General features: G+C 40.2%; 2 protein-coding genes across 12 annotated transcripts in view; one reads left to right on the top strand and one right to left on the bottom strand.

The window, feature by feature from the left end:
• The window catches only part of PARN (poly(A)-specific ribonuclease), a 38045-nt gene extending 16830 nt beyond the window's left edge, over positions 1 to 21215 (bottom strand). The window contains exons 1-20 of one of the 5 annotated variants that reach the window (XM_090151293.1): positions 21082 to 21213; positions 17440 to 17517; positions 16560 to 16639; positions 15115 to 15182; positions 14939 to 15020; positions 13246 to 13306; positions 12343 to 12508; positions 11692 to 11757; positions 10934 to 10972; positions 10206 to 10248; positions 9460 to 9540; positions 8176 to 8232; positions 7097 to 7174; positions 5430 to 5473; positions 4928 to 4970; positions 4221 to 4296; positions 3258 to 3368; positions 3103 to 3172; positions 2434 to 2489; positions 76 to 162 (exon numbers count right to left, since the gene is read on the bottom strand). In XM_090151293.1, coding sequence (XP_090007419.1) covers positions 76 to 162; positions 2434 to 2489; positions 3103 to 3172; positions 3258 to 3368; positions 4221 to 4296; positions 4928 to 4970; positions 5430 to 5473; positions 7097 to 7174; positions 8176 to 8232; positions 9460 to 9540; positions 10206 to 10248; positions 10934 to 10972; positions 11692 to 11757; positions 12343 to 12508; positions 13246 to 13306; positions 14939 to 15020; positions 15115 to 15176 — 1222 coding nt within the window. In that variant the 5' untranslated portion in view covers positions 15177 to 15182; positions 16560 to 16639; positions 17440 to 17517; positions 21082 to 21213. Of the gene's footprint in view, positions 1 to 75; positions 163 to 2433; positions 2490 to 3102; positions 3173 to 3257; positions 3369 to 4220; positions 4297 to 4927; positions 4971 to 5429; positions 5474 to 7096; positions 7175 to 8175; positions 8233 to 9459; positions 9541 to 10205; positions 10249 to 10933; positions 10973 to 11691; positions 11758 to 12342; positions 12509 to 13245; positions 13307 to 14938; positions 15021 to 15114; positions 15183 to 16559; positions 16640 to 17439; positions 17518 to 17840; positions 17989 to 21081 lie in introns of those variants that run through there. The other 4 variants (XM_031606799.2, XM_031606802.2, XM_090151292.1 and 1 more) reach the window with 4 other exon arrangements.
• BFAR (bifunctional apoptosis regulator) lies at positions 18049 to 27196 on the top strand. Of its 7 annotated transcripts, none has more exons than XM_090151296.1 (8): positions 18049 to 18284; positions 21593 to 21909; positions 22629 to 22830; positions 23181 to 23350; positions 23995 to 24139; positions 24362 to 24532; positions 25071 to 25273; positions 26089 to 27196. In XM_090151296.1, exons 2-8 carry the CDS (start codon positions 21644 to 21646, stop codon positions 26279 to 26281), a joined length of 1350 nt encoding a protein of 449 aa, XP_090007422.1. In that variant the 5' UTR covers positions 18049 to 18284; positions 21593 to 21643; the 3' UTR covers positions 26282 to 27196. The 7 variants fall into 7 exon arrangements, with proteins under 7 accessions (XP_090007422.1, XP_090007424.1, XP_090007423.1 ...); XM_090151297.1 differs by having other exon boundaries at positions 18050 to 18644; positions 25140 to 25273; XM_031606804.2 differs by having other exon boundaries at positions 18050 to 18644.
• Positions 27197 to 27224: the final 28 nt, after the last annotated feature.

Raw genomic sequence — 27224 nt, 5'->3', positions numbered from 1 at the left:
GAAAACCAGACGTATTTTCCATTGTCAGAGGATAAAAGAAAAAAGACATAAGGAAGAATAGATTATATTACTCACCAAAGGCACTAAAAAGCTGGTAAAGGTCACTAGTCTTCCACTCTTTGGGAAAAGTGACATGAAGAACATGATCTCTTTTTGGCTGCACTGCAAAATAAGAAGTTATTTATTAGAATAAGAGTTACCACTGGTATCTTTAGCACAACCTTTAAAAAAAAAATAGTTACCTTACACAGTCATATAACTTTTACTATTTATTATTACAAAGAAAACAGGCCAAGACCTACAGAACAACACCAGGCATCAGGGAAAACTTGTCTGCACTTATGCATGAAGTAGATACATAGATGATCTAGTATGATTTTGTATAAGAAACTGAAGCAGCATTACATGCACCAGGAACTGCCCACAAAATTAATCTATTTGGGGCTAAGTTAAGTATAGAAAAATAAAGCAAAAAAAGCAACAGGCTCTTCATATTCTGGCTCCAGTTTCAGTATGTTCTTAGCAATAATTTAATGATACAATTCTTCTGTCAGTAAAAAAAACCTTAGCCCTGAAACAACGTTCAAAACAGTTTTCATTCTAGGTGCAAGACAGAACACACACTGACAGACTTCCTATTAATTAAGTCTTCACCAGAAAAAAATAGCATATTAAGGCCATATAAAAAAAACATACAAAAAAAAGGCACCAAAGAAGTTTTATCTGAAAGATAACTGGATATCTTTACCTCATCCAGTAAAGATCATCTGCACATAAGAAATCAATGCTAAAGACCATGAAAGTCACTTTCACATATTTGGCACTGTATGTGCAACCAAAGTCCATCATTTCTAGAAAAATGGCACAAACCAGCTATAATTGAACAGAATAAACAAAGTGACAAACACTGCAACACTCTGGACAGTCAGCTAGTTAGCTGCACTTTTTTTTTTTTTTTTAAAGCACAGACTGTAAGCATAACTACCTCTATAGTGTAGCTTTATTCTTTGCATGCTTTGCATGGCTTTACTTCTTTGCAAAAAGGCCACCTGCAAGCAAAAAAAACATCCAGACAACTCTGCCAGCCAACAGCAGTGTTTGAACCTCTGGTTGCTTTATGAGCTTCTATTTCTACTCAAAGAGCCACACTATTTGTACTTTCTTTTGAAGCTTAGAAGGTATCCTTGGTTCAGATTCTGCTGAAATGCCTGTATCAGTCTGCTCTGCAGCAGGCACTTTCAGATAAAAGACAGATTTTCAGAGGGTCTTTTTTGGCAACTCTTCTTGGCAGAGCATTAAAATGATCCTGTAATTTGGCTAGCAAGCAGAAGGAGCATCTTCACAGATTAGTAGCTTTGGCCTTCTCTCAATGATCCAAAGTATTTACCTACACTATCCTTCCATTCAGTATCAAACTGGGGAAATATAATTAAATAACCATTCCACTAGATCTGTAGAGCCACTGCTCAGTGATCTGATTACCTCCTGCATTTGAAAATTACATACATGCCACTACAGTATAGATTTTCCTCTCCATCTTTCTAGAACTACATTCTGTTACATTAAACTAGCACATAACAAAAGGGTCATCTTTCAGTCTGAGCTTTCCAACACGTGTGTGGAAAATGTCTTCACAGAGAAACAGTACTCATCTGGAAGAACCACTGAAGACATCCTCGTACCTCCAAGATGCATCACATAAGTCATATATAAGACACTACAAAGTTAAACCTTCATCTAGGTCAAAAACTAGGCTGACCTGCTGGACTTCATGCTTTCTTAAGTCAAGGCATCAGTGGTAACACTCATCCAAAGCTTTCTCCTTCATGATGTAATATTCCAGAAAAATAAGGATGTACTAGTAAAACATGCTTTTATATTAGCAAGTTATTATAGCCCCCATGTCTGTAAACTGGAAAAACTTTAAAAGTTTAAGTAATATTTCAGATAACGTTTTTTAATTTCTCAAATCATTTCCTAATGTGGCAAAAAAAAAAAATCTGATATTTTGGCTGAAGTTAAGGAAAACATGCTACTACATGGCAATTGTGAAGAAAGCAAGCCAAGAGATTTTTAGGATCGTTTGCTCTTCAGTACTTTGCATCCTGTACTTACTGCCAAGGTGTGGGGGAGAGGAAAGCATGTGAGTTATGACACCACCTTTAACAGGTCACCATTCTTAGACTTCACACACAAATATATAGCTAGTATCTTCAACCCTCTTACATTCAGTTTAAAGAGTCTAACCTGTCCTAGTCAATCCCCTATATAATTTCAAATAAAAGGGTGAAGTTTTTATCCTTTGATAAACGGCTAATAACCCAAACACAGCTAGAGTCCTGTATGTAAATGCATGATAATTAATCTTTACACCTCCTCCTCCAGGAAATTTGTCAGAATTATAGTAAGTGCACAATAAGTAAAGCTACTTACAGTCTGGTCCTTGCAAATTCAGATATGGTATGTCCATTACTCTCATAAGAAATAGCCTGAAGTAAAATGAAAAATACCAATCATATCTTCATCCCATAAAGCCTACTAATCATACATGGTTCTTATTCCTTAAAACGATCCATTACCCAACAAGTTAATACAACAGTTTTTTGTTATTTAGATTTTAATTTTTCCAGATTATTTAAGCATATTCAATTTTAATTTTATCAGCAGTCTTAGTGTACCATACCATGAAGAACACCTGACCAGTTTTTCTTCAACTGTACTACTCCTAAATCTCGCTCTACAAATAATTATAAAATTACAGCCATATTCCCAACAGTGGCACTGACAAAGCCATTAAAAAAGTCCAGGCTTTGATGGTTTAACTCTAACGGTCTAGGTTAAAAGAACACTCCGAAGTGTCCTTTTACAGGCTAGCAGAAAGTAAATTACTCTCTTCCAAATAAAAGGTATTTGCTGTACAAACTTTGGCTTCATTGCAGCATTACTAGCGTGAAGAAGAAAGTCAAGCAGAAATTGAAGTGCTAAGAAGAATGCTGCTAGCTATTGATTCTGAGGCTAGTTATATATTTTGGAGCTAGTGTTATATTTCAAGATTTTAGAAGGGTTTGGGTTAGCATTCTTTGAAGTATGGCAACTACTTACTTGTTAAAAAAAGGTTCGATGAGTTTTGATCTAGCAGACACATGATTTTTTGGAGGACTAAGAAACGAACCTAACAAAGAAAGAAGAAATTCAGTACATAATAAGAAGCTACAGATAGCACTGAGGAAAAGGTCTGAAAAAGACTACATAGATACCTAGAAAGTTAGCCATGGAGATGAAGCACAGTCCAGTAATGTAAGCATCATATCCTGCTTCATGAAGTTGTTCAGAAGCTGTGTCATAACTTGGAAACCCTTCTGCACTTTCTGAAGAGAAAACATAGTTTGTTAGCATACATCACTCTAGTTACCTGTATGTTGACACACACACACACACACACACACACACTTAATTTTGTCACAGAGCATCATTTCTAGTAAGCTTTTATGATTTTCAGAAGTTTTTAACCAGGTACATCTTTTTAAAGAAGAACAGGTTCCTGGGATAGAAACCCAACCCTATTAGGAAAATATTAATCTCTTTTTTCACATACCTACTTAGCTCTGACAGAATATTAATGCAGAAACAACAGGATTTCACCATACATCACTCTTTCTCGTCATTGTCTTGCAGCTAAAAGAACAGTCACTCAGTGCTTAAGTTACTTTTAAATAGATACATTTCCCTTCCATCATAGTCTTACTTTCTGAGCCACCCACTCAATCTTGAGACAAGCTTTATTAAATATCTGTTCTTTCACCTCAAAGCAAGGAAAGCTCTAGAGGAACTCAACTGATTTGTACAACACATATAACTAATCACTGCTTGCAGAATTTCTTAGTTCTGTTTGCTCAAGTGCCCATAGAGTATACTGGCTTTGATCTGACAGACAATTATAAGCAAATAAGACAGTTTTAAACAGTTTAAATTACTCTCCAAAAATCAAGCTGAAGAACAAATGCCATCATTAGAAAATGACAAAACCGCTGTTCGCTGAAATACCTCCATTCTTTTCTTATCTGAAATAAAGTGCAAGGATTCCTACCGACAAAACACAACTGCAGTATCTAATATTGCCCAATTTTAAAGGCCCTTTCAGCAAAATACTAAATATTAGTATGGAAATCTACATCTCAGGCCAAGAACAAAGGAATAAGACCATTTTGATATATCCTTACCAACTTTAGGAGGGCTGAATGGAACCTCTTTTAAACGCTTTTCCAGTTCTGCAAGGGATGTATTATTAATGATGTCCTACAAGAAAGGTTAGTGTTAACTGCCATGGTCAAGCACGTTTCCTCCAGAAACTGAAATCAGACAGAATAAAATGAATCCTTACTGCTGCCACCTCGTGTCCTGTAAGGACTTGCACAGGACCTTATTTCAAAACTATTACATCAGAGAAGTCCATCAACACAAGTTTTAAAGAGCTAATTTGCCTTCCCTACAACATAGCATCTATGAGTCACAAGAATTTATTAATACTCTCCAGAATTCTTGAAGACATATTATGTCAAAATTATATTCAATTGAATCTGTTTCCACATATGGGATGTGGGAAAGGCAGCACACAGAGCAAGGGAAAATATCTGAAATATCAGTCATAATGGTTGAATGTATTAAAGGTGACTACTGAAGTCTGCATACTGTACACTTTGTAATTCAAAGCTCTGTTGAAACTGCAGCAAATGAACATCACTTGAACAAATGTTAGTTTGTATCCTAAGAATTTCAGGAGTTTTGATAAGGGGACAAGAAAAATCTTTCTTTTTTTTTTTTTTTTTAAAAGACCATGACAGAACATGTTGTTAGACATTTACCTAAAAAAAATGTTTTGACACATTCTTGTATCTTCAAACCATTCCAAAACATTACATCAATTTACCTTAAAAGGTTGTGTACTTGCCATCAGTTTCGTATCCAATAGCCTAGAAACAAAGTAAGAGTTAAGTAAGTTAAAACAGAAGGATGACAGAAGAATGTCCATTTCACCAAATCCTTAAAAATGTTTTGGTGAATTAGCTGGGAAGCAGCAGTTTCACCCTACTGAAACATTATTCTCAGATCTTGGAGTGGTCAAAATGTATTGGCTTTGTCCACTGACTAAACAGTAGCAAAAGACAACATCGGTAGCAAACAGATCTTGTTCCAAATGTAGTGCAAACTCAAAATACCAATAATTGTGACAAAAAGCAGAGGGCAAAAGTATCATCTTTTGTCAAGAAGAATAGCACAGCTCTTGTGAACAAGAGATGTCACATAATATTTTTAAAACTATTTATCTGACTTGTTCACAATTTTACTTCTTGTCACAGCACTACAGAAAAATAGCATCAGTTTGATAAAAACAGTACTAAAGAAGTTGCAATTTTGAATTAAAATCTTACCGTGGAAAGACACATGATGTTACTTCTTTGAATTCACTTAGGTCCTAAATTAGTATTAAACCAGAAAATAAAAGCCAAATAAGTTAATGGTTAATCGGTCTCAGAATGGTAGGGTACAATAGCAACAATTATCCAGTCAGCTTCTAAAATTACAGGATCACAGAATCACAGGGCTTGGAAGAGACCTGAAGAGATCACTGAGTCCAACCCCCTGCTCAAGCAGGTCCCTGCAATAGGTCGCACAGCTCAGCGTCCAGATGGGTCTGGAATATCCCCACAGAAGGAGATGCCCCACCTCTCTGGGCAGCCTGTGCCAGCGCTCCGTCACCCTCACCATAAGGAAGTTCTTCTGCATGTTAGTATGGAACTTCCTGAGTCCAAACTGTAGGCCATTGCTCCTTGTCCCATTGCTGCGCACCACCGAGAAGAGCCTGGCCTCATCCATTTGCCTTCCACCTCCCTCTGGAGACTGATAAACACTGATCAGATCCCCTCTCAGTCTTCCTTTCCCCAGGCTGAACAGACCCGGGTTTCTCAGCCTCTCCCCATAGGAGAGATGCTCCAGGCCCTTCAGCACCTTCATGGCCTTCTGCTGGACTTCACTGAGATACAGTGACTAACTCACCCCACAAGAGATGTTTTTTTCAGCATTACCATAAATATCACCTGCAATTACACAGAACTACAGGCTGACTAATTACTTCGGTTTTGTCTGTGATTCGTAGAAAGAAATGTTCTTCAACTCCTACACCCTATCCTATCATATATCCTAGACAACCTGTAATTCCAGCAGTTTTACTTAAACTCCTGAAGATGTATTCCCAGCATGTAATGTGTCACTGGAATATAATCAGTCACTCCAGATGGAAAGATAACTTCCTACCAGTTTATATAATCCAAGTTTCAGTGCAAGCACAACTCATAACTGCTTGTGTTCCAACACTGTCCAGAGAGGTCACAGAGTGCTTCCTCTCATCTGCCACTCAAGTCTTTCCCATAACATCCACTAGCCCTTAAGGACTGCAAGTGAGATAACCGCCACACAGTCCATCCCATCCCCCAGAAGGGATCTTTGGCTTTCTTACACACTGTCTTTAGTGCCAGTACATTACTTAGTCTATCTTAATTGTTAGACTTGCCCTGTGGTCATGAAAGCATGCTCTCTCCAATTACTCAGACATTGCACCTCTTTAACCTAATGAGCTTCATCATAAATTTCTGCCATCAGATTTCTTATAATTCTATTAATTTTACTATATTATATGAAAAGACATTTTACAATTTTGTAAGTAGAGGGGAAAAAACATAATATATAATCACAGCAACCAATTGTTCCAAGCCAGTTTCTTAACAAATACATAAATTTGTCTGCCATTATCGAAGCAGATCCTGAAGGAGTTAGATGTGACCAGAAAGCACAATTCAAATCCAACATTTAATTTGAATTTTTGAAAGTGTAGGAGAAGAATTCAATTAAGCTTTCTATATGAGGATTTAAGAAAATAAGGCAGCAGCCAAGAAGCCACAAGTGTTTATTTTAGAATACTTCTTTACAGTTCTTAGTAAAACCATCATATGCTTTCACTCAAAAGAAAGATTGGAGTTGATGACATAAATGCCTTAATATATGACTTTAATCTCATCTGCACACTGAGAGGATTACTTACATCAGGTAGAGGACAATAGAACTGATGTATAGTATGCATAACATCTAGCAGCATGTTGTGCCCAATAACAAGTTTGCCCTGTGAAAAGTATGTTAGAAGTTAGTTACGCTTCCAGGCACAAATAAATCAATGGCAGCATGTGAAAAGCACTGTCCCAGATGACAGCAGAGAGCAGCTGAGAACAAGCACAAGCCCAACCTGCCTACTTGCTGCTCTCTACCTGCCCACAGACCCTTCCATTCTCTCAGGGCAGCCCCTCCTCTCATTTTTCTGTTCTCAACCACTTAATATAGCCTCCAGCAGCATCTTGAAATGATCAGAAGATAATACTATGAGAGCTTCTCACAACTTGGTATCCAAATATAAACCTATCTAAGATTAAAGTGACTTGTCAGTTGCTTACCTTTTAATTTACAGCTTTTACAACAAATGACAAAATACTTCCTATGGCTGTAATTAATATACAATAGTTAAGGGTGTGACATGGCTTCTTGAGCACAGAACCTTTCGTGCCAGATGTTGTACAAGGAAGTTTCTTCTTGAAAAAGTGCAAGAAATTTTTTAAATGTTAGTTTTGCTTTATTTGACATGACAACCTTATTCACTACCCCACATCTTCTACTTGGTAGAGAAAACAATATGCATACACATTTGTTTTTTAAACTGCACGTTGCCTCAACTACATGAAAATAAACAAGCTGGAGGGCTCAAACTATAGCCTTTAACTATGTAGAAAGAAGAGACCCAGGTGACCTTTTGTGATTAAGACTTTGACTGCAAGAAAGTTAAACAATCTTTTTGGAACAGAGGTAAAAAAAAAAAAGCTCAGAGCTTAGTTTCTAAAGAGAATCCTGTTAAATCCCTAAGAAATTTCTACTGTTGACTCTCACAGATAATTAGGTCCATGACTTTAGCTTACCACTGAAAACAATGACAACATCAACTAGACAAAAGAAAACACTAAAAAGGGAAGCAACTTCAATGTATATTTAATCTTATCTTGCAAAAAAGGTAAGAAATTTGTTGGAACTATTTTTTTTCTTACAGCTAAAAGGACATTAAAAATAATGTCAACTCACAGAATTTGCAATGGCATGAACAACTCTGGAAAATCCTACTGCATCATTCAGTTCTTCCTGAAGCAAAGCAAAGATTCTGGCATTAGTGAAATACAAACACAGCTATCATCAAAATGGTGCCTGCAAACAGAATCACACAGAATCACAGAATTGCAGGGGTTGGAAGGGACCTCCAGAGATCATCGAGTCCAACCCCCCTGCCAAAGCAGGTTCCCTACACCAGGTCACACAAGTAGGCGTCCAGGCGGGTCTTGAATATCTCCAGAGAAGGAGACTCCACAGCCTCTACAAACCAGCGTACACTGCAAATTTTAATCCCAGTTTGGCTCATACCATTTTTCAGACATAAGCAATAAGAGGCCACAAAATAAATGTTGAAGTCTGGGGACACACAAGGCCAAAGCCAGATGCCATTGAGATTACTCCAGTTTTAATGTATCTCTGGCTCACTGTAATGCTGGACAAGTTGCGAGCTACCACTGTGGGCTGACCCCAGCCAGCAGCCAAACACTCACACTGCCCTTTTGCTCACTCCCCTCTCCCAGGAACAAAAACAATTAATAGAAGATAACAAATAATTAAAAGGAAAGGCAAAATGACAAGTGAAACGAAATAACAAGAAGTTAATAAGCAAGCGGATCAACACCTCCCACAGTCCAAGTCTTGGTACATCATGAAACTTTCCTCACACTCAGTAAGCACAAGCATCAAGTCCCATAAATGCTGAGTGCCTGAATACCACAAATAACTTTGCAGTCAAGTTGTTACTATAGTAGTTATGTGCAGCATCATTCAATCAAGAAGAATCAGATTACTTTAATTGTACAGGACATTAACTCAGACAACTAAAAGCAAGTGAGTTTTGTAACAGAGTACTACTCAAATTGCTTGAGAAATTCTGCAAGACTTTTTGCAAGAACTATAGTTCTACAGCACTATTAAATTCAATTGACCTGTGTTTCTTCTGACTAGACCTTGCTTCTCTGATACAGCATATTCATACAAGGAGGAATTCACTGCTCCAGAACACTGGCTAAATATTGTTTAAAGATGAAGTAATTTTAGAATTTTGTGGAATATTTTGAAATTTTTTCCTATATTGCAAAGTCAAAGTTAATTGAGTAGAATTTGGAGAATCAGTTTCAAGCAACAGCAACAGCTAAGCAAGAGGGAAATACTCCCAAACCCTATCACATGCAATTCTGCACAGCTGATTGAAAGCTGGATTCTTCCCCACCCTCTTGAAATCAAACTAAAGAAATGCAACTTACTGCAAATATTTACCTGTTCCTTTGCTTGTTTCTGCTGTTCTCTTCTTTTTCGTTCTTCTTCATCTACCTTACTAATAACAATATATCTCTCCTTCTAAAGTCAAAAAAAGTACCATTTGAGGAATGACCCTGAGAAGTTCATAGAAGACCATTCAAGGTTTTGCAAATTGAATTGTTAAGAAAATTAAGTCATACCTAGCAGCAGTTACTTTGCAATATGACTTTTTCTATTATAAGCACCACTTTATCACCCATACACAGAAATCAGCTTTAGAAAGCTGTATTATATATATCCACTAACCCTAACTTTTACTAAATACACTTTGTACTTTTAAGAAAGGTTACCAGTATTTCATCATAGCCTATGGATTTCAAGTATTTTTTGGAGTGGAGATCTGAGCTTAGAAGGGAGGATACAGTATGTGATGACTGTTGTTACTCCTAAGATCAAGATTTACTTTTCACCAATGGATTTACTTTTCATCAACATTAAATGTCAGATCCACTACGTTTTAAAACATTCTTTGGTATTTATATTTTTAACTGTTAAATAGTATTAAGCCACACATATATATGTTTATCATTCAAATGTTGGTCAGATTTAAAGATCAGAAACGAGTTAATCATATTTCAGTTTATATGTTCCAGATCTGGCACAGAAAAGCTCAGATTAGATCTAGAAATCAGGACAGTTGGTTGGAACTAGAACAGTTTCCTTTCAACAGGACAAACGTCACAGGCAGTAGCACGCCTGCTTACCTTATCTGACTCTAGGGTTTCAACATGGATACCTTTTGGATACCTACAAAAATGAAAAGTAAATATAAGTAGTTATTTATTTGGCATTTAGCATATTGAATCCACAGTAGCAATTATGTAACTTCATGTTTCATTATTACTATAAATCTTAATCTTACCTGCAAAAGAACTATAAAAAGTTAACTGTTAAAATATTGGCCAGTCAAATTGGCCTTCTTATGCACCTAGAACATTTTAACAGCTACTAAGATTAAAACATTTTCTTATGCAATTTCCCATCCTACCTTTGCAGAACCTATAACTTCTTAGTTAAGCAATATTGAGTAAACTTCCAAGACACTTCATCACAGTCTAGAAGTTACTTTCAAGAAAATCAAAAGACAAAACATTGGCAAGAAAGTTCTTGCATACTTGAAGCCACAAGTGCTTTGGTGGCTGCAGGCCTTTAACATGTAATTCATTTATAAACCACCCTAAGTTGGAAATATTAAAGCCAATTTTGCTACCTCTGCTACTTACTTGTATCACTGCATCACAACCACACTTAATTGCCAAAGTACTGTCATATGCAGAGCCACAGAACATACAACATTTAGAATATCAGAGAAATCTTCTCTTAAAAGAATTATTCATTCCTGGATTGATTAGCTCTCACCCAGATTTTATTTTACTTTTTAAATCAGAAACACTAAAATCACAAAGTAAAGGCAGTATTATCAGTAACTTACTTCCAGCTCAAGGTCTGGTAAATTAGTTTCCTCTGAAACCTAAAACCAAGAGAATTGTGTTATTAACACTTCTCTTATGCATTCCAAACCAATAATGCTCAAATAAAGGCTGCTTCTCTCATCTGTAAAAAGACTTTTAAGATAAGACCATAAGTTACTGATACCCAAACGTATAGGCTAGTTGCTAAGCTGTGGAAGCACTTACAACATTTTGTACATCCATCCCCAAATCCTCTTATTAGCAAACATTCCATACTCACCATTACTGAATATCAACATGGCAACATAACTTTACTCACTTCATAATGACCTCCTAATTCTAACTTCATATGGCTTTTTTTAAAATAGCAACCATACTCTCCAAACATCTGGATTCCAAAGCTGAATAGACCTTGAAAAGGAGATTGCCTAAAGCCAATTTTAACATGCAGTGTCAACACCAAACAACATGATAATTAAGATTATGCACTTTGTTAACAGCAAAAGTAGGCTTACATATGCAAGACACTTCTATGTGCAGATAAGGCAGATCATGCCTATATTTAAACAAGTATACATAAATATGTATGCTGTTGTTATAGCTCAAATTAGAGCATGACATTCATAAGATTACCAAACTTTCTCAACATTCAGAGATAAGAAACAAGTAAAGAAAGAACTGCAAGTCAAAATCTTTCTTCTTCCTTCTCACTCTCCTAATAGAGTAAAAAAAAAAAAAAAAATTATTTTCAGAAGACAAGTAATTTCAGAAAACTGACCCTGTACATGGCTCCAGTTCCAAACTTTCATTTTCCTCTTTCTTTAAAAATTCTTCTATTTGTTCCCTGGGAGAAAGAGATTAAATAGATTATTTGGTCCTATAGCTTTCAGTTTTTACCAAAATTTTCCATGAAGAAAACACCATTTAAAACCAAACAACAACACAGCTAGTGAACTAATAAAAATATCTTCAATGTACAAACGCGGCACTATTGTTTACATATTTGTTTCAAAAACATCTGAAGAAAGATGCAATAAAGAAGCACTGAACTGTCCCAGTAGCTGTGGGATACGTCATTTTTTCTACTTAAAACCATTAAGTAATGCTAGCCAGATGAAGACTGAATAAAAGTCTTGGGGGACTGTTCCTTCCTGTAATTCTGCTCTGCTTTGGAAAGAAGATTTCTATCAGATTTAAGAATAACAGTAACATAGAAATCTAATCCCTCCTTGTGCTGATGGACAATTAAAGCCATTTTTTACCAAACAAAAAACTCATAATGAATTTTTTCAAACTTCTTTCTTTCACAGAATATTTCATCATAAATAGTAGGAGGGGAATATATTTTTTTTTTTTTAAGATATAATTTATTGTGATGTTACCATTTGTGTAATAGAACTCCAGTTTATTATTAGCAATTTTTACTTACACTATTCTATCAATGAATTTTTTCTGATCTTCAGGAATTGCAACAGGACATTTTGTGGCATTAGGAGAAATATAGGAGAGAGATCCTGCACCATTGGCCTGAGAACGCTTTTCATCATACTGTTCTCTTAACTGTCTTTCCTCTTCTTGATTTAAATACGGAATTCCTGAAAAAGGCATTCAAAAACTCATCATAATTAGAGGCATGTTAGGGACGTATGATTTAGCAAAGACTAATTACCAACCAAGTATTTGCCCACATTACACCCCTGAAGGCTGAAGATACATCCCGCCCTTTCAGATCTCCTGTTCTAGAGCTCATTCTTAATTTGCAGGTATAAAAGCATTTTTTTTCTTATACCACACAACAGATGAGCTGGTACCACTAGATTCTTAAGAGCTGTATGCCTCATCTGCATAAAGCACAAACCTGAGACTGGCAGAAATACAGATGGCAGTCACCAGAATATTGAGCACTTCTCTTCCTTGACACCTGCACTGCTTTGATAACAGACTGCAGCAGCATCTATTCCAAAGCACAGATACCTTTGCTAAAACATTACTAAAAAGGCCTGACAACTGTTCCATTATCCTGCCATGTAATTTGTTACTCTTATCTATGTTTAATCAGTAAAAAAAAACAACAAAAAACCTACCAAGTACTTATCTAAGCATGAATTCCATTAATTTTAATTCCATAGAACAAACCTTTGAAGAGCAATTATAAGCATAACTCTAGAACCAGATACAAATCATTTAGGATTATCCTTAGAGTTTAGTAATTCAGAATTATCCTTAGAGAATTCCATTCTTAAGAGAATATCGTCTTTGTTGCCTTTTTCTTTCTGCAGAAAATGAAGATGTCATAAATTTTGCGAACAGTGAAAGAAAAACAACCACTCACCATTGCGAAAAACTTTATTAAAATCAAATCCTTGGTTTGCTAAAAAATCTATGCTTGAACTCTGCAACAAAAGAAAATAAATTCACAATTGGCAAGAGTATCAGTGTCTCACAAAGACCAATTATTGTTAAAAATTTAAGCTTTTCAGAAATTATGTAAATTCAGAGTCAAAAGCAAGTTTGTGAGCCTAAAGAAGTCAGAACCACTTTAAACCATGTTACTTTTGTCACTTACTTTCAACTTTCACAAGACATCCCTAGGCCTAGATGTCTCTCCAAGTTAATGTGACACATGCTCAGTCTTAAGTTATTTGGTGCATCAATAACAAAAAAGCCAGTTAAAATACGTTAGCTTCAACTTGAACTGTTGTGAAAATATTTCATTGGCTTTGTTTCCTGAATCAAGACAATAAAGCCCAACAAAGAGAATACTCCAGTCTTAGCACAGATGGCCAGGCTCTTTACTGCCCCAGACACTATACAGTATAGTCTTAACACAGGCAGCCCAAAACTTCCTTTAGCACAGTTCAGTGCTCTTAAGCCTAGAATAGTTATCCACAGCTTAAGTTTATATATCTGCTTAAGGAGCACTTATGCTCATTTATTAGAGCTTAAAAATCAGAATAAACATCCCTATCTAGGAGACAGGTTAATTCCCCAGTGCTTTTTGATCTGTCTGAATGCAAAGCACAGCTAGATGGAAAACATGGTACAGATGCAATAAAAACAAGAACAACAACAGAAATAACTAAATTTCTGAGAGTGAGTCTCAAATCCCAGGAAAAAGAAAACAAAAACGCACATTCAGGACAAGCAGCAAGTCTGGCTGCACAAGAACATCCTCACTCAGCTCCCTGAAGGAACAGGGAGGTTTTGTTTAACTATGTTTTGACATTTGCTTGCTTTGCTTGAACAGAAAAGTTTGACTAGAAGACAACTTCATATCCTTGAATTAAAATAATCTGAGACTCTACTTCTTTGTATTATCTTTTATTATAATTTTCCTCACTAAATACATATATTGCTTTATCACAAGGAAAAACAAATGTACAGAGAGAAATCTCTGCTGCTGTATCAAGTTGGGGTAGAAAGTTTCAGCAATTCAGTTAAAAGCAACATTTAAGCAGACTGTATTCTAGGTTTTCCTCAAATATTAATCTCAAACTGCTAATCTCAAAATTTCTGCTTACATTTATGACTTTTTTCCACATACACAATAAGAAATGATACAGTAAAGATGAAAGAACAAGTGACATGGAGCGAGGAAGGGAAAGAGAAAAACATGGTACAGGAGAACAAACCTGAGAGCAGAAAAATGCTGGCAATAGCCCGGGAAGCAGTGAAACTGAAACAGCAATTGGGAATAGAGGACCAAATGGGAAAAGCACGGAAACAAGCAGGCAGACAAGGAAAAAATTAGAATGATCTTGCCAGATTTGAAACATAAGCTCCAAGATTTTAAAACTAAGTCACAAATATTCTCCTAAAGCTCACTTTTGGGGATTATACTTAACTGATGTTTTTTACTTCTTATCTGTGAAAACAAAACAAAACCCAGAAACTTATGCTTATCGGTTTTCTAAGCTGTTAAGAACCAACCACTTCTCTCTCTCAATTCCTGAAAACGCTGCTCAGGAATTTTCTGCAGGCATACCTCAGCCAAGCAAAAAAATCAAATCTGTTTTTCTACTGACCTGACAGACAAACTTGACATCCGGTGAACTTCTGTTAAAGGGTTTTGGAAAAATATAGAAATTAAATGACTTCATAATATACCTGTGAAAAAGATGAGTTGTTCATCAATACAGTTTATCGACATTAATTCATAAATTCCTCAGTGAACAACATAAGGAATAAGAGAATTACATACTTCTCTTCTGTGTGGTCATATTTAAAAGTGCAAAGGCCAAACTGAAAGAGCAAAAAATCCATGGAATGCTGAAAAGGTAAGGAAAACTTTGCATGAGAATAAAAGTGGTATACATTTAAAAACAGCTTCATTTTAGAGTTAACCAAGTCTGTATCTTCATAATCAATACATATTCTGTTAGCAATTTTTAGTAAATGGACTAGATCTTTTTATCTAGCTTTCATTCCCACTTATCATCTTACTTTTATTCAACAATGATTTGTAATACACATTTTCATTCCCTAAATACACAAGAACTAAAGGAACTCCCATATCTCCCCAGCTGTTGCTCACATCAGGAGGATACACTGCATCTAAAGCAGCTAGCAGTTCTTCTCAGCGTTCACTTACATTCCATGTAATGTGGGAACACTTTGTGAGGGACATACAGCTTCCAAATACATACACTGACACTAAATAGTCTTCTAATTCACATGGCTAACAGCAATACAAGAACTAGCATAGCTGCTAGGCACTTTATCCTGATGCCCTCGACTGTTTCACAATCACTGAATTAATACTGGAAAGGTTTTTAACACTGCTGCAAGCATATAAGAAAATAAAGAAGCCTTCTAGTTGCACTGATTCGCTCTTCCTGAGGGCTGAACAGCTCTTTCAAACACAAGGAAAACACCGTTTCTCAATGGCCACTTCTAGTGGAGAGGAACAATAGAACACTAACCACTATGTCCCTCATATCATAATGCCTCTTCACAGAATAACAGTGAACAGTGTTTAGTCCTTGGATGTCTCTTAACAGAACAAAAGTAAATAGTGTAAACTCCATGGATGCCAACAGAAAACAGTACTGCTGCCATGCTTAGCACTTTTCTGAGCCCTGTGGATGGGAGCATGACAACCCAAACCATCACAGCTTTAACCTCATACACGCTGTCTCCCATGGTCATTGGACTTTTGTTTGGTTGGTTTCTTGTGTGTGTGTGTGTGTGTGTGTGTGTGTGTGAGAGAGAGAGAGAGAGAGAGATGGTGACTGCTGGCACTTAAGTTTTATTAGAGACAGTACATTCTGGTGGAGGAGAGGCTGTTCAGGAAGGACCCTATTCTGATGTAGCTTCTCTGTCACTGACTTTCTCTCACCAAGTCCCAGTTTGAACGAAAAATTTTTAACACCCTCAACATTCTCCGACAAGTTCTACAGATCTACTACAACTTACATGAAAAATCACACTCCTTGGTTTGCTCATCCCACAACTTCACCAGGGTTTATATGTCTTTCCCTAATACTTGTGCTAGCAGAGAATAAAACAAGCAACTCTTTGTCAGCTCACACAGGTAACTCAATTTTACAGACCTCCAATTATCATATTGTGCTGCACCGCCTCCTTGCTGAACTGGAGTTCTAACTTTTTTCAATACTTCCATTTTTGTCATGGTGAACACTTTACCTTTTTAAGTTTCTGATACCGTTCTTCTGGTGTGTCAAAGCCATTGGTTAATGCACTAACAGAAGGCCCGTCGCTGATCCCTGAAAAAGCAGGGCTTAGGGTAAGATTTTGAAAATTAGCCACAGCAAGAAATGCAACAACTGGTAAGAAGTCAGTTGAGAGAGGCTTTCTATTGTGTAAAAGCATGAGCCTTGAACATAAAATATGTCCAACTAGAATGTGCTGTTCTAACACTAAAGCCTTGCTTTAAAAGCACGGTTCTCACCCTGTGTGACACAAACACAGTGCTGACATTACAGCACAGCAGTGGTTCAAAGTCAAACGAAAAACTGAGTACGGCATAGAGATTTGGAGAATGACTTAAGCATCCGATGCAACACCAGACAGCAGCCGTGCTCCCCGAAGCAGCGCATCCAACAAAAGCAGCCCCGGTCACACTCGCTTTGTGCTGACTGAAGCCGACATCCCACAGCCAAAGCATTCACTGCGGGCTGTCTGACGCACAGACCCCCGGGCCTCACAAATATCACAATTCTTTTCGCTGCCTCTCCCTGTGCAAACACAAGCAGGACCTGCCTTATGCACCCCAACCCGCTGTGTGCGCAACGCAGGCAGCGTTTGTCTCCGACAGCCGCAGCCGAGACTCAGCCGAGCGACCCGCTCAGAAATCACCGCGGGCGGGAGCAGAACCGCGGCCACAACCAGGCCGTTCTCCGGCTCCAGGGCACGCAGACACGCGTCCTCGACCGAACCCCGCCGCGGCACGCAAGGCGCGGTGTTTTGGTTTTCCAGCAGCCTCTGCCGCTCTTCGAAGCCAACGCCCGGCCGCGTTCCGTTACCACACGACACGGCCCTCAGCTCACGGAGCGCGCGGCCGTACCTGAGAACTCCCCATCAATGGCCAGGAAGTCCGCTTCTTCGACAGCCTCGTACACTTTGCTTAGGTTATCCTTAAAATCTACGGCGAGAGGTAAAAGCACACCTGAGGCGACCGGCCGGGGCCGCCCGCCGCGCTCAGCCCGCGCTCAGCCCGCGCTCAGCCCGCGCTCAGCCCGCGCTCAGCCCGCGCTCAGCCCGCGCTCAGCCCGCGCTCAGCCCGCGCTCAGCCCGCGCTCAGCCCGCGCTCAGCCCGCGCTCAGCCCGCCTTCCCGCCCGCCGCTCGGGCCGGCCCGCAGGGCACGGGAGCAGCGCGGCCGCCCGGCATCCCTGCGGAGAGGCGAAGGCCGGAGCCCGCCGTCAGCCCGGGGCGAGGGAGCGGGGTCACCGGGGAACAGCACGCACGGCTCGGAGCCCGCAGCCGGTCACTCACTGCTTCTGATCACCTCCATCCCTCGCCCGCACCAGCCCGCCCAGAGCCCGGCGCGCAACCGCCGCCGCCGAGCGCTTCCGGAACCGGCCCCGCCCCGCCCCTCCTGCGCGCCCACGTGAGGCCCTGAGGGGCGGGTGGGGCGACCGCCATCTTGCCGCGGGCGGAGCCGTTCCCGGGCCGCGGGCGGGAGAGCGCGGCCCGGCCCGGCCGCTTCCGTGCGAGCGGTGACGGCCGCGCGGCGGCGGGCGGTTAGGGCCGGAAACCGCTGCGTAACGGCGGCGGAGGTTCGGTGGCCCTGTGCGGCGCGCGGAGCGGAGGGAGCGGCACTGGGCGGCCTGCGCGAAGGGAGCGGTGGCGCCGGCGCCTCCGGGAAAGAAGCGGCGGACATCGGCTGGCGGGGTGCGAGGAGGCGGCGGGTGAGCGGGCCGCAGGAGAGCGCCGCGGGACAGGGAGCGCTCCTCGGCCCGTGCCGGCAGAGGGGCGCTGCCGGATAACGGCGAATGGAGCTTAGAGCCCGGCCGGGTGTCGGTGCCCGCGCTGCGGGAGGGAGCGGCCGTCCGGGAGACGAGCGCGGAGGATCCCGCGGTGGAAGGGCTGGCGCGATGGTCCTTGTCCGGCGTTCCGGCTGAATGAGAGCACATGGAGGGGGCGCCTGCTCCGAGCCGGAGCTGCGGGACTGGGCGCTGGATCGGGGTGAGGTTTGGCCTCGCTGCAAGCAGCTCGTGCTGCGTGTCTGCAGCAGATCGCCTGCAGGATTGCGTGGTGCTCCGTAGGAGGTTAGTTGAAATAGTAGAGTGCTTCTCTTTTGCAGTAACTTGCCTGAATGTGAAATGTTAATCTTGCTCACGTAATTTTTGAGAACCGTTTCTGCAGCCTCTCATTGAAGAGTTGAAACAAAAGATTTACAGGTAGTGGTACTGAACCAGTGGTGAATGGGCAAACTGAAACTTTGAGGTCTGAGTGATCAGCTCGTGGCAGTGCTTGGCTCCCATCCATTGCTGCTCTGGAAGCCGAAGCCGAGCGCCCGTGAGCGTGTGTGTGTCCAGGGGTTGGTGGCTGCAGAGGCCATGTCAGGTGAGAAAACAGCATGAGCTCGTGGTACCTGGCCTGAGGAGAAGTGGTGCTTCCAGGAGCTAGCTGCAGAATTGGGTCAAAGGCACAGAGCAGCAGGAAGCCAAGGCTGCGGGACAGCAGGTCTGTGTGCTGCGAGGGCACGGCTGTCTCCATGGGGAGAAGAGCCATTCTTTGTTAAGAGCAACTTCTCCCAGTGCACAGGTTGCCACTGCCGAGTTACATGTGCTTGGTTTTGTTTGCTGAGAGGATCTGGTTTGGAGAAAAATCAAATTATTGATTATTGGTCATGATCCGCGTCTGGAATATTCTCCTCTTAACCATCTTCCTATAGTTTATTGCAATAAAAAGACAATGCTATTGGATATTAAGAATAAATTAAGAATTATTAAGAATTCTGATTCAGAAGGTGACATTTACCTAGTGAGCCAAATACCCATTTCTTTTGTATGTGCACACTGGAGCAACTACACTTACAAATATGTAGCTTGTAATCTGGAATCTTTAAACATCCTATTTCTTTGACATGAGATGAGATTGGCTGCTTTCCAAATTAGAGTAGCCTTGGGAGAGAGCAGGGCAAACCACTAATTACAGGGTTACATTGTCTTTATATTATGAACATTTTGTAAACTAACCCCAAAGTCTGAGTTTCCACATCATCTGTATCAGTCTGCAGCACACTTGTATCAGACCAATGTATTTTCTGTTACTTTACTGAGTGTCAAAGTGAAGCTAAGTGCAAACAAAAAATAACAAAATGCCAAAAACTGGGCTCTAGAGCAAGAACTAAAACTCTTAGTCCAATCCTTTGTGTGTGCCAAGACTGATGTAGGTGAACTTCCTCTGGTCTAGAAGAGGAGCATGTTCTCGTGCTAGGGTAATGTAAGGGTCTGCTCAGTGGGCCTTAACTTCATATACTGAACGAGAACTGCGAGTAGGGTACGGTGAAGTACGAGCTGGGCACTCCACCTTTGTGTGAAATAAAGGCTGGAACTTAGCTGGGACAAAGCCTTGTGTTCTGCGTGTGGCAGGGGCCGGGACAGGTTTTGGTCCTCACGCCATGTGAGCTGCACCCTAAAACCAAGCCTTTAAGAAAATGTCACTTTGTATTGCACAGTAAGAAATCCACCTTGTCAGCACTTTAAAAAAAAAAAAAAAAAAATTCTTTGCTTTGGACTGTAGTCGAAAAGGAAAACAGTAAGGGAACAGACACATAAATACGTGTGAGTGTGCATGTGTACATATAAACAACCTCAAATGTAGCGAAAGCAGTCTGTGTGAGCCAGTATCCTGGGTAGCTGCCGTTAAGCCAGCCTCTAACAGCCTGGCGAAGCTCTGCCATGAGGGCTGCAGCCCTCAGCTGGACACTAAGTAACCGCTGGCTGTGGGCGTGCGGTCAGAAACGCGGCTCGGTGCTCTCAGATGGAAGCGAGCGCGTTAAGGAAAACGCAGAATGCGGAGCGGCACCGGCGGGGCGGCTTTTAAAACGTTGAAAAACAAGGTTAAAGATCGAAAAGGGGCGGCCGTGCGTGCGCAGGGCAGCCGCCAGCTCAGCCGGGGCGGCCGCTGGGAGCCCAGCCCGGATCCGAGCCCCGCGTGCGGGACGAACCCAGCGGCGCCGGGAGGTGCGGAGCGGTGCGGGGCCGGGGCTCCTCCCGGCGCGCGTCCCGGCGGAGCGGGGAGGAGCAGCCCGGGCGGCGGGGCCGCGCGTCCGCGGGAGCGTTGGCGCCTGTCTGCTCGGGAAGCGGAAGGACGTTCCGGGCGCGGAAAGGCGGCCTTTGTTTCTCCTCTTGTAAGCGATGGTTCGCTCGCTGCGCTCGGAAGACCGGCGGCCCGCGCTGCGCTGCGGAGCGGCCCGGCGGGCGGCACTGCGCCTCGGGGCGCCGCTCTCCCTCTCTCCTCCTCTCCTGTCCTCTCCTCTCCATCCCCCGCTCTTCTCCCTCCCCTCCCCCGCCCGGCTGCCCGCTCTCGTGCCCGCCGGCGTTGCGCTAAGCGCGCCGTGCTGCGGCCTGTGCTGCGCGGCCGCGGCCGTAAGTGCGCCGGTCCCTGCCTTACCGCGTTACTGCGATCGCCTGAGAGCGGAGCGAGAGCGCTAAGAGGACGGGACGGTATTTTCGGCCGAAGTCGCTCTTTTCTCACCTGCGCGTTTCCCGAGATGGCAGCGAGTTGCGGGCGCTGCTCCGGGCGGGTTCGGCTCCGCTCGCCCCGTGCCCGAACCTGAGCGCACCGCGAGCCGCCGCCGGCCGTACGGTGTGCGGACATCGGCCTGGCTTTTGTCTTTTGTTCTTCTGCTGTTTTCTATTCATGTCGCTTTTGGGTAGTCAAAAGAAGGGCGTCTGAATCGGAGAGCTGGCGGCGCCTTTGGTTTCGCTTTCGCTGCATTTTTGGTTTCGGTAACGCCAGAAAAGAAAAGGCAAAGAGGCTGAGCCCGCTGCTTTACGCCCAGAGCCTGATTCTGATCGTGGTTTGAGGTGAATGTACTGTTGAAAAAGTGGAAGATGATGTTTCACTTAGGGGAAATTTAAATTAACAAGTTCTAAAACTACGAGAGCAAGAAAATACGTTACAATAGAAAAAATACACTTCTTGCAATCCTAAACATCTGTAGTAACTTTGTTTTCATGCCGACGCCTCTCCTGTTGATTTGCAGAAGCAATGCTGTGCCGATTTGAAGACCAGCTTGCTTAAGGTATAACAGAAGATGGAAGAAGATGAGACCTTGTGCAGGGAACCCAGCAGGGCAGGAGTTACAGCGCGCGCTGACCCTGAGGCTGGCCGGCGGATGTCGGTGAGCGAGTTCCTTTGCCACTGCTGTTACGACGTTCTGGTCAATCCCACCACCCTGAACTGTGGGCACAGCTTCTGTAGACATTGCTTGGCTTTGTGGTGGGCGTCCTCCAAGAAGAATGAATGTCCAGAATGCAGAGAAAAATGGGAAGGATTCCCCAAAGTCAACATTCTCCTCAGGTGATTTTAATATACTTTTCTGCTGTTTGTCTGGATTCCTAAACGAAGCAAAACTAACTGTCTGCTTAGGTATTTTAGTATTTTTTTGAAGTCTTTATTTTATCTGAAGTCTTTTGTGCTACCCATCCTTTTTTTCTGAAAAAAAAAAAAAATGGAAAGCACAAGTAAGATGGTGGTTGCTTGTTTGCTTTTTCCCTTCTGATTTTTTAGGGGATTTGTATTAAGTTAGAATTATCCTTGATAGTGATGGGACTTTCTATGATAGGAATCATTTATAGGAAAAATGTGACCTTATGGCAGAAGAAAGCGAGAAATGTCAAACTGTTGTCTGCAGTTACCTGCAATCCAGTTCCTGTGGCACAAGGAGGTGGCCTTCACTAATAGATTTTTAATAAGTAGGATATAGGATTGATGCTTTTATGTTGTCTCTTGCTTAGCATTTTTGAATAATCAGGACGTGCTCATAGCACACTATTCTAATTTTGCATTAATAATTTACTTGTTTTTAAATGAGAGATTTTTTTACTTCCCCTATATTTAAAATGCTATTTTGAAGTAGTTGATTATCTTTACCAAGTGCTAATAAGTAATGTTTTCTTGCTTTCAGAGATGATAGTCCTTGGTATTAGCTGGAAAACATAAATCTTAAAATAAACCCCTTTTCTGAATGCTAAGCCTCAGTGATGATATAGGTCAGTGACAAGTGTTTCTCCCATTAGGGATGTTATTGAAAGGCTGTTTTCTGATGCCATTGAACAAAGAAAAGAAGATATTCAGCAAAACACTGATGTAGTGCGCAGCTTAGCAACCTTCCAAAAATATGGGAGTGACCAGATTTCTACGGCTCCAAACACAAGAAGAATTAATCCCCGAGGAAGAGGGTTTTTCTCAGGCGTTCTGACAGCTTTAACTTGTGTAGCAGTAAGTTTCATCTGGATGATCTTCCATATACTTGATTAAGTATCCAATGAAATATACTTGAGGTCTATGAATGTCAAAAAGATTGTCGGTGTAGAAGAAGCTTCAGCTGAGCTGAGCGAATGTGGCAGTGTTCAGAGGTGTCTGTCAGGAGGTACAGTTTCAATATACAGCAAATGGAAATTAGACAAATTGGCTAAGGCTTAAATTTTCTTATAACCTAAATATTGTAGGGTCCTTAGAATGGAAGATTTTGCATGTCAAGCCCCTTAATGCATGTTTATTTGTATGATTTAATATATTTGCACTGCAGGTAAAGAATCTCCTTTATTTTATTTTTAATTTACATATAGGTAGTACTACTTGGGTATCACTGGAGTAGCAGAGAATTTGAAGATGATCTTCTTGTCCACAAGCCTGTTGCTAAGTGGACTGCTGAAGAAGTGGCGCTTTGGCTAGAGCAGCTGGGCCCTTGGGCTTCTCTTTATAAAGAAAGATTTTTGCTGGAGAAGGTGAATGGAAGGTGAGTGGTCTAATTATCAGGAGCTATCATCTGAGTGGACTGCTGAGTAGCTTTCATTAGGCATGGTGCATTTTGAAATGATCAGAGTTTGTTCCATAGTGTGGGGAAATATTCTGTTGATGTATCAAGATAAAATACAGGGGAAGTCTTAATATTTGTGGTTGAAAACAGTAGTAGATACTTAGCAACCTAACTGAAGTTTTTCTGAGAGCTTATTTAGATACTGACAGTGCAGACTGAAATGGTCCTGAAAATAAAATTCTATTAATGCATTATCCACCCCCTCCACTTTTCTTTCCTGTGAAAATATGCATATGCTATATGCATTGTTGCACTCGACTCAAGAGCTCTAGGTTTGATATCAGGAGACCAGACTAGATCTGTGATGTACTGAAGAACTGTGTTCATTAATAGCCAACAAGCTCATACATTTGCATGCCGAGAGCAGGCAAGAGAGAACTTGAAAAGAAGGATATTTAAAACCCAGCCTCTGAGATGCAGTTGATTCAGAACATGGAAAGTGACCCAAAAGGTGATACCTTCTATCAGTAGCTTATTGTTTCAGTATGTAGTTACTGATTTGTTAGTCATGTCTTCTTGGTGTAGAGTCATTGTTTGCCTTCAAAATTCTTCTACCTTTTCAGGCTCCTTCTAACGCTGACAGAGGAGGATTTCACAAAAGAGCCTTACAGTATAGAGAACAATAACCATAGAAAAGCAATTACAACAGAATTGGAATGTGTCAAAACTTTAGGTGTTAAACCACCACAAAACCTTTGGGAATACAAGGTAAATTCTCTTAGTCTACCATCTATATTAAGTGATTTAAACTCTCTTAAAGTCAAAAGGATTGTTAAGGGAAGTAGAATGATCTTTGTAAAAATTGCCCAGCTTAATAAACTATTGTATTTGAAAAAATGATCCTTTGAAAAATGACTGTTGGAAAAGTCTAAGAACTGTCATGCACCTTTCATTTTATCTTTTCATTGTTTGCAATTTGATACTTTTCAGGCAGTAAATCCAGGAAAATCACTCTTTCTTTTGTATGCACTCAAGAATTCTCCAAGACTCAGTATGTTATACTTATATCTGTTTGATTATACTGAAGCTTTCCTACCTTTTATCCACACCATTTGTCCTATTCAAGAAGACCAGTATGAAGACATGGTCACAAAACTATTAGTAAGTGCTCAAATGCTACATGGTTGAAGCTTGTTGATTTAGTTGCTTAAAAAAAGTATGATATAATTATTCATGATGTCATCTCCTTGCAGTGCAACTTCTTAAAAAGAAATCTTAATAGTAACTTGTTGCTTTTACTTAATTATGCAGGACTAGCAGTGTTGTGACCATAACCTGTACTAAGATTTAAGGTTTTATTTAAGGTGTTTAAGGTTTTAAGTCTGTGAAACTTAATTTTTTTATTATCATTATTTTTTATCTTAAAAAAAAAATAAAGTTCACGTGAGTGTAGAAAGACCTTTCACTGAAAATATCTTCATTGAAGAAATGGCATGATGAAGTCTGTCTGGCTGTGATGTTTTGGCTAATTAATTGAAATTATTGGTTTACAATATTATCTACTGAAAGCATAAAAAAGATTAATTATTGCATTGAATGTACTAAAAAATAAAAAAACAATAAAAGGAACAGTGGAAATAAGCCAGTATTGTCTATTTAGTAGGAAATTATTTAACAGTCTTTTTATCCTAATTTATAGGACCTTAAAGATCCCACTTGGAAACAGTGGAGAGAATTCATTGTAAAGTATATATTTTTGCCATACCAGTTGGTAGCTGAATTTGCTTGGGACTGGCTGGATGTGCACTACTGGACATCAAGATTTATCATTGTAAATGCCATGCTACTCTCTGTTCTGGAATTATTCTCCTTCTGGAAGCTCTGGTCAAGAAGAGAATTGAAGTAAGTCTTACTGAGCTTGTTGAGGGATGTAGGAAGTACATTATGAACTGGAAAATCAGTCTGTTCTGATTTTATAGATGCTTACTGAAAATGATAGCGCTAACCAGGACCCAGGATAATAAGATGCAAGTCTGAATCTGCACATATAATACTCACTTTTGAATATTTTGTTGCTGTGAATACTTGAGAAGATTTCTTACAGCTGGTTTTACTGATCAGATGTAGTAAATGCAATGATGTTATTTAATTGTTCAGAATTGTTCAGAACGTGTCTTGCTCTTGAGAACTGCCTTTTAGCATAACTGGTGTTATCTGTCAGCTGAGAACTAAACATTTAAGGGTTCTGTCATGGTATGTTCACAGCATAATTATTAAACGATATTTAATTGGACAGATATTACTGCTTTAGTGTATTAATATAACTTCATAATTGCTTTGATCTCTTGGTTATAATTTTTTAAAAGTTTCGTGGGAGAAATTCTTGCTTTGGCATGTATGGAGCTGCTGCTCTTGCGAGCAGCCAGGGGGCAGAGCATCTTCAAAAAAGAAGTGGCTGTGTGAAAATCATTTATGGCAAATCTGGAATATTACCACTTTCATCTGCTGTGCCTTGTGGTCTGATTAAATTGACATAATACTTTCTCACTAAAAAATAATATTAGTGTATCTTAAGTAAGTTTTTGTGGAGTGAAGAATTCTGTTTTTTAAAAGTAACTTGAGTAAGTGTGAAATAATTTGAGGCTAAAACACATACTAGCTTGTCTTAGAATGGTTAAAAATAAAGCCTCTAAGCCTCTCCCTTTCCTTTTCCACAGGACTATTCCTCACAGAATGTGGAAACATTTTTGGAAAGTCTCAACCCAGGGTCTTTTTGTTGCAGTTTTTTGGCCTTTTATTCCTCAGTTTGTCTGCAATTGTTTGTTTTACTGGGCCTTGTACTTCAACCCAGTTATAAACATTGATCTTGTAGTTAAAGAAGTAAGGCGTCTGGAGACACAAGTGCAATGACTGACATGAACTTTTTGAGCTGGTTAGTTTCCAAAAATGCATATTTGAAAGAAACCTTGGTTTGTTTGTTTGTTTTTTTATAATGTGGCAGTGAAAGCAGATTGCATTAAGTTAAACATACAAAAAAGCCTGGAGGTAAGTTACTGTTGAACAGCTGATTCCAAGCCTGAGGATGGGCTTTATTACCCAAAATGATTTTTGTAGTTAATAAAAATCAAATATATTCGTGATTTAGCCATTTGAAACTTAGTTTTGTCATATTTTTGATCAAGTAGTAATTCTTTGTTCTGTCTTAAAATCAGTGTTTTCTGAAGAGCTGCGGTGGTATTTTCAACTTAGTGTTTCACACCAGCAACGTGTTGTGCAGAACTTGAGTTTGCCAAAGGAAAGCTGAAAGGATAGGCTTGATATTGAAAGGACTTTGTGTTTTCAGCCTGCTTTAGTGTGAAGTTCTGACTGAGAAATGCACAGTAAGGTTGTTCTAAAATTCCCTATGTAAATGGCAAAGAGCAAGCTTTGTCCTCTGGAAAATATGGCAATTGCTGTTCACGTGGTTTTTTGTTCTGTTCAGATCAGTTAGACTTCATCAGCAGCTTCTTTAATGCTCTCTTAAAATCTGTTGCTAATCCTTAAATTCACAATGATCTCTTAAAAGGATTATTTTGGATAAGTGACCTGACACTGTAATTATGCCTTACTGCAATGAAAGGTGTGTTTCTAGGTCTGTGAATGAACATTGACTGGAAATATGGACTGTTTTGTATAAGTGGATTGCCACTTAACTAATGTAAGGTTTTTGACCTTTCATTATGTATTGCAAGTTTTTTTGTTTTTGTTTTTTTGCATTTGTATCATGAATATGAACTTTAAATTTGCCTACAAATATTTTTTAAAGATTAAAGATATCATTTTAAATCTTAGTCCTTCCTGAAGTTTTATTTAT

This window comes from Phasianus colchicus, chromosome 16 (genome assembly GCF_987193195.1).
Source record: "Phasianus colchicus chromosome 16, bPhaCol1.hap1.1, whole genome shotgun sequence".
Lineage (NCBI taxonomy): Eukaryota > Metazoa > Chordata > Aves > Galliformes > Phasianidae > Phasianus > Phasianus colchicus.
The sequence above is the reverse complement of the archived record's forward strand: the minus strand, read 5'-3'. Positions and strand labels throughout refer to the sequence as shown.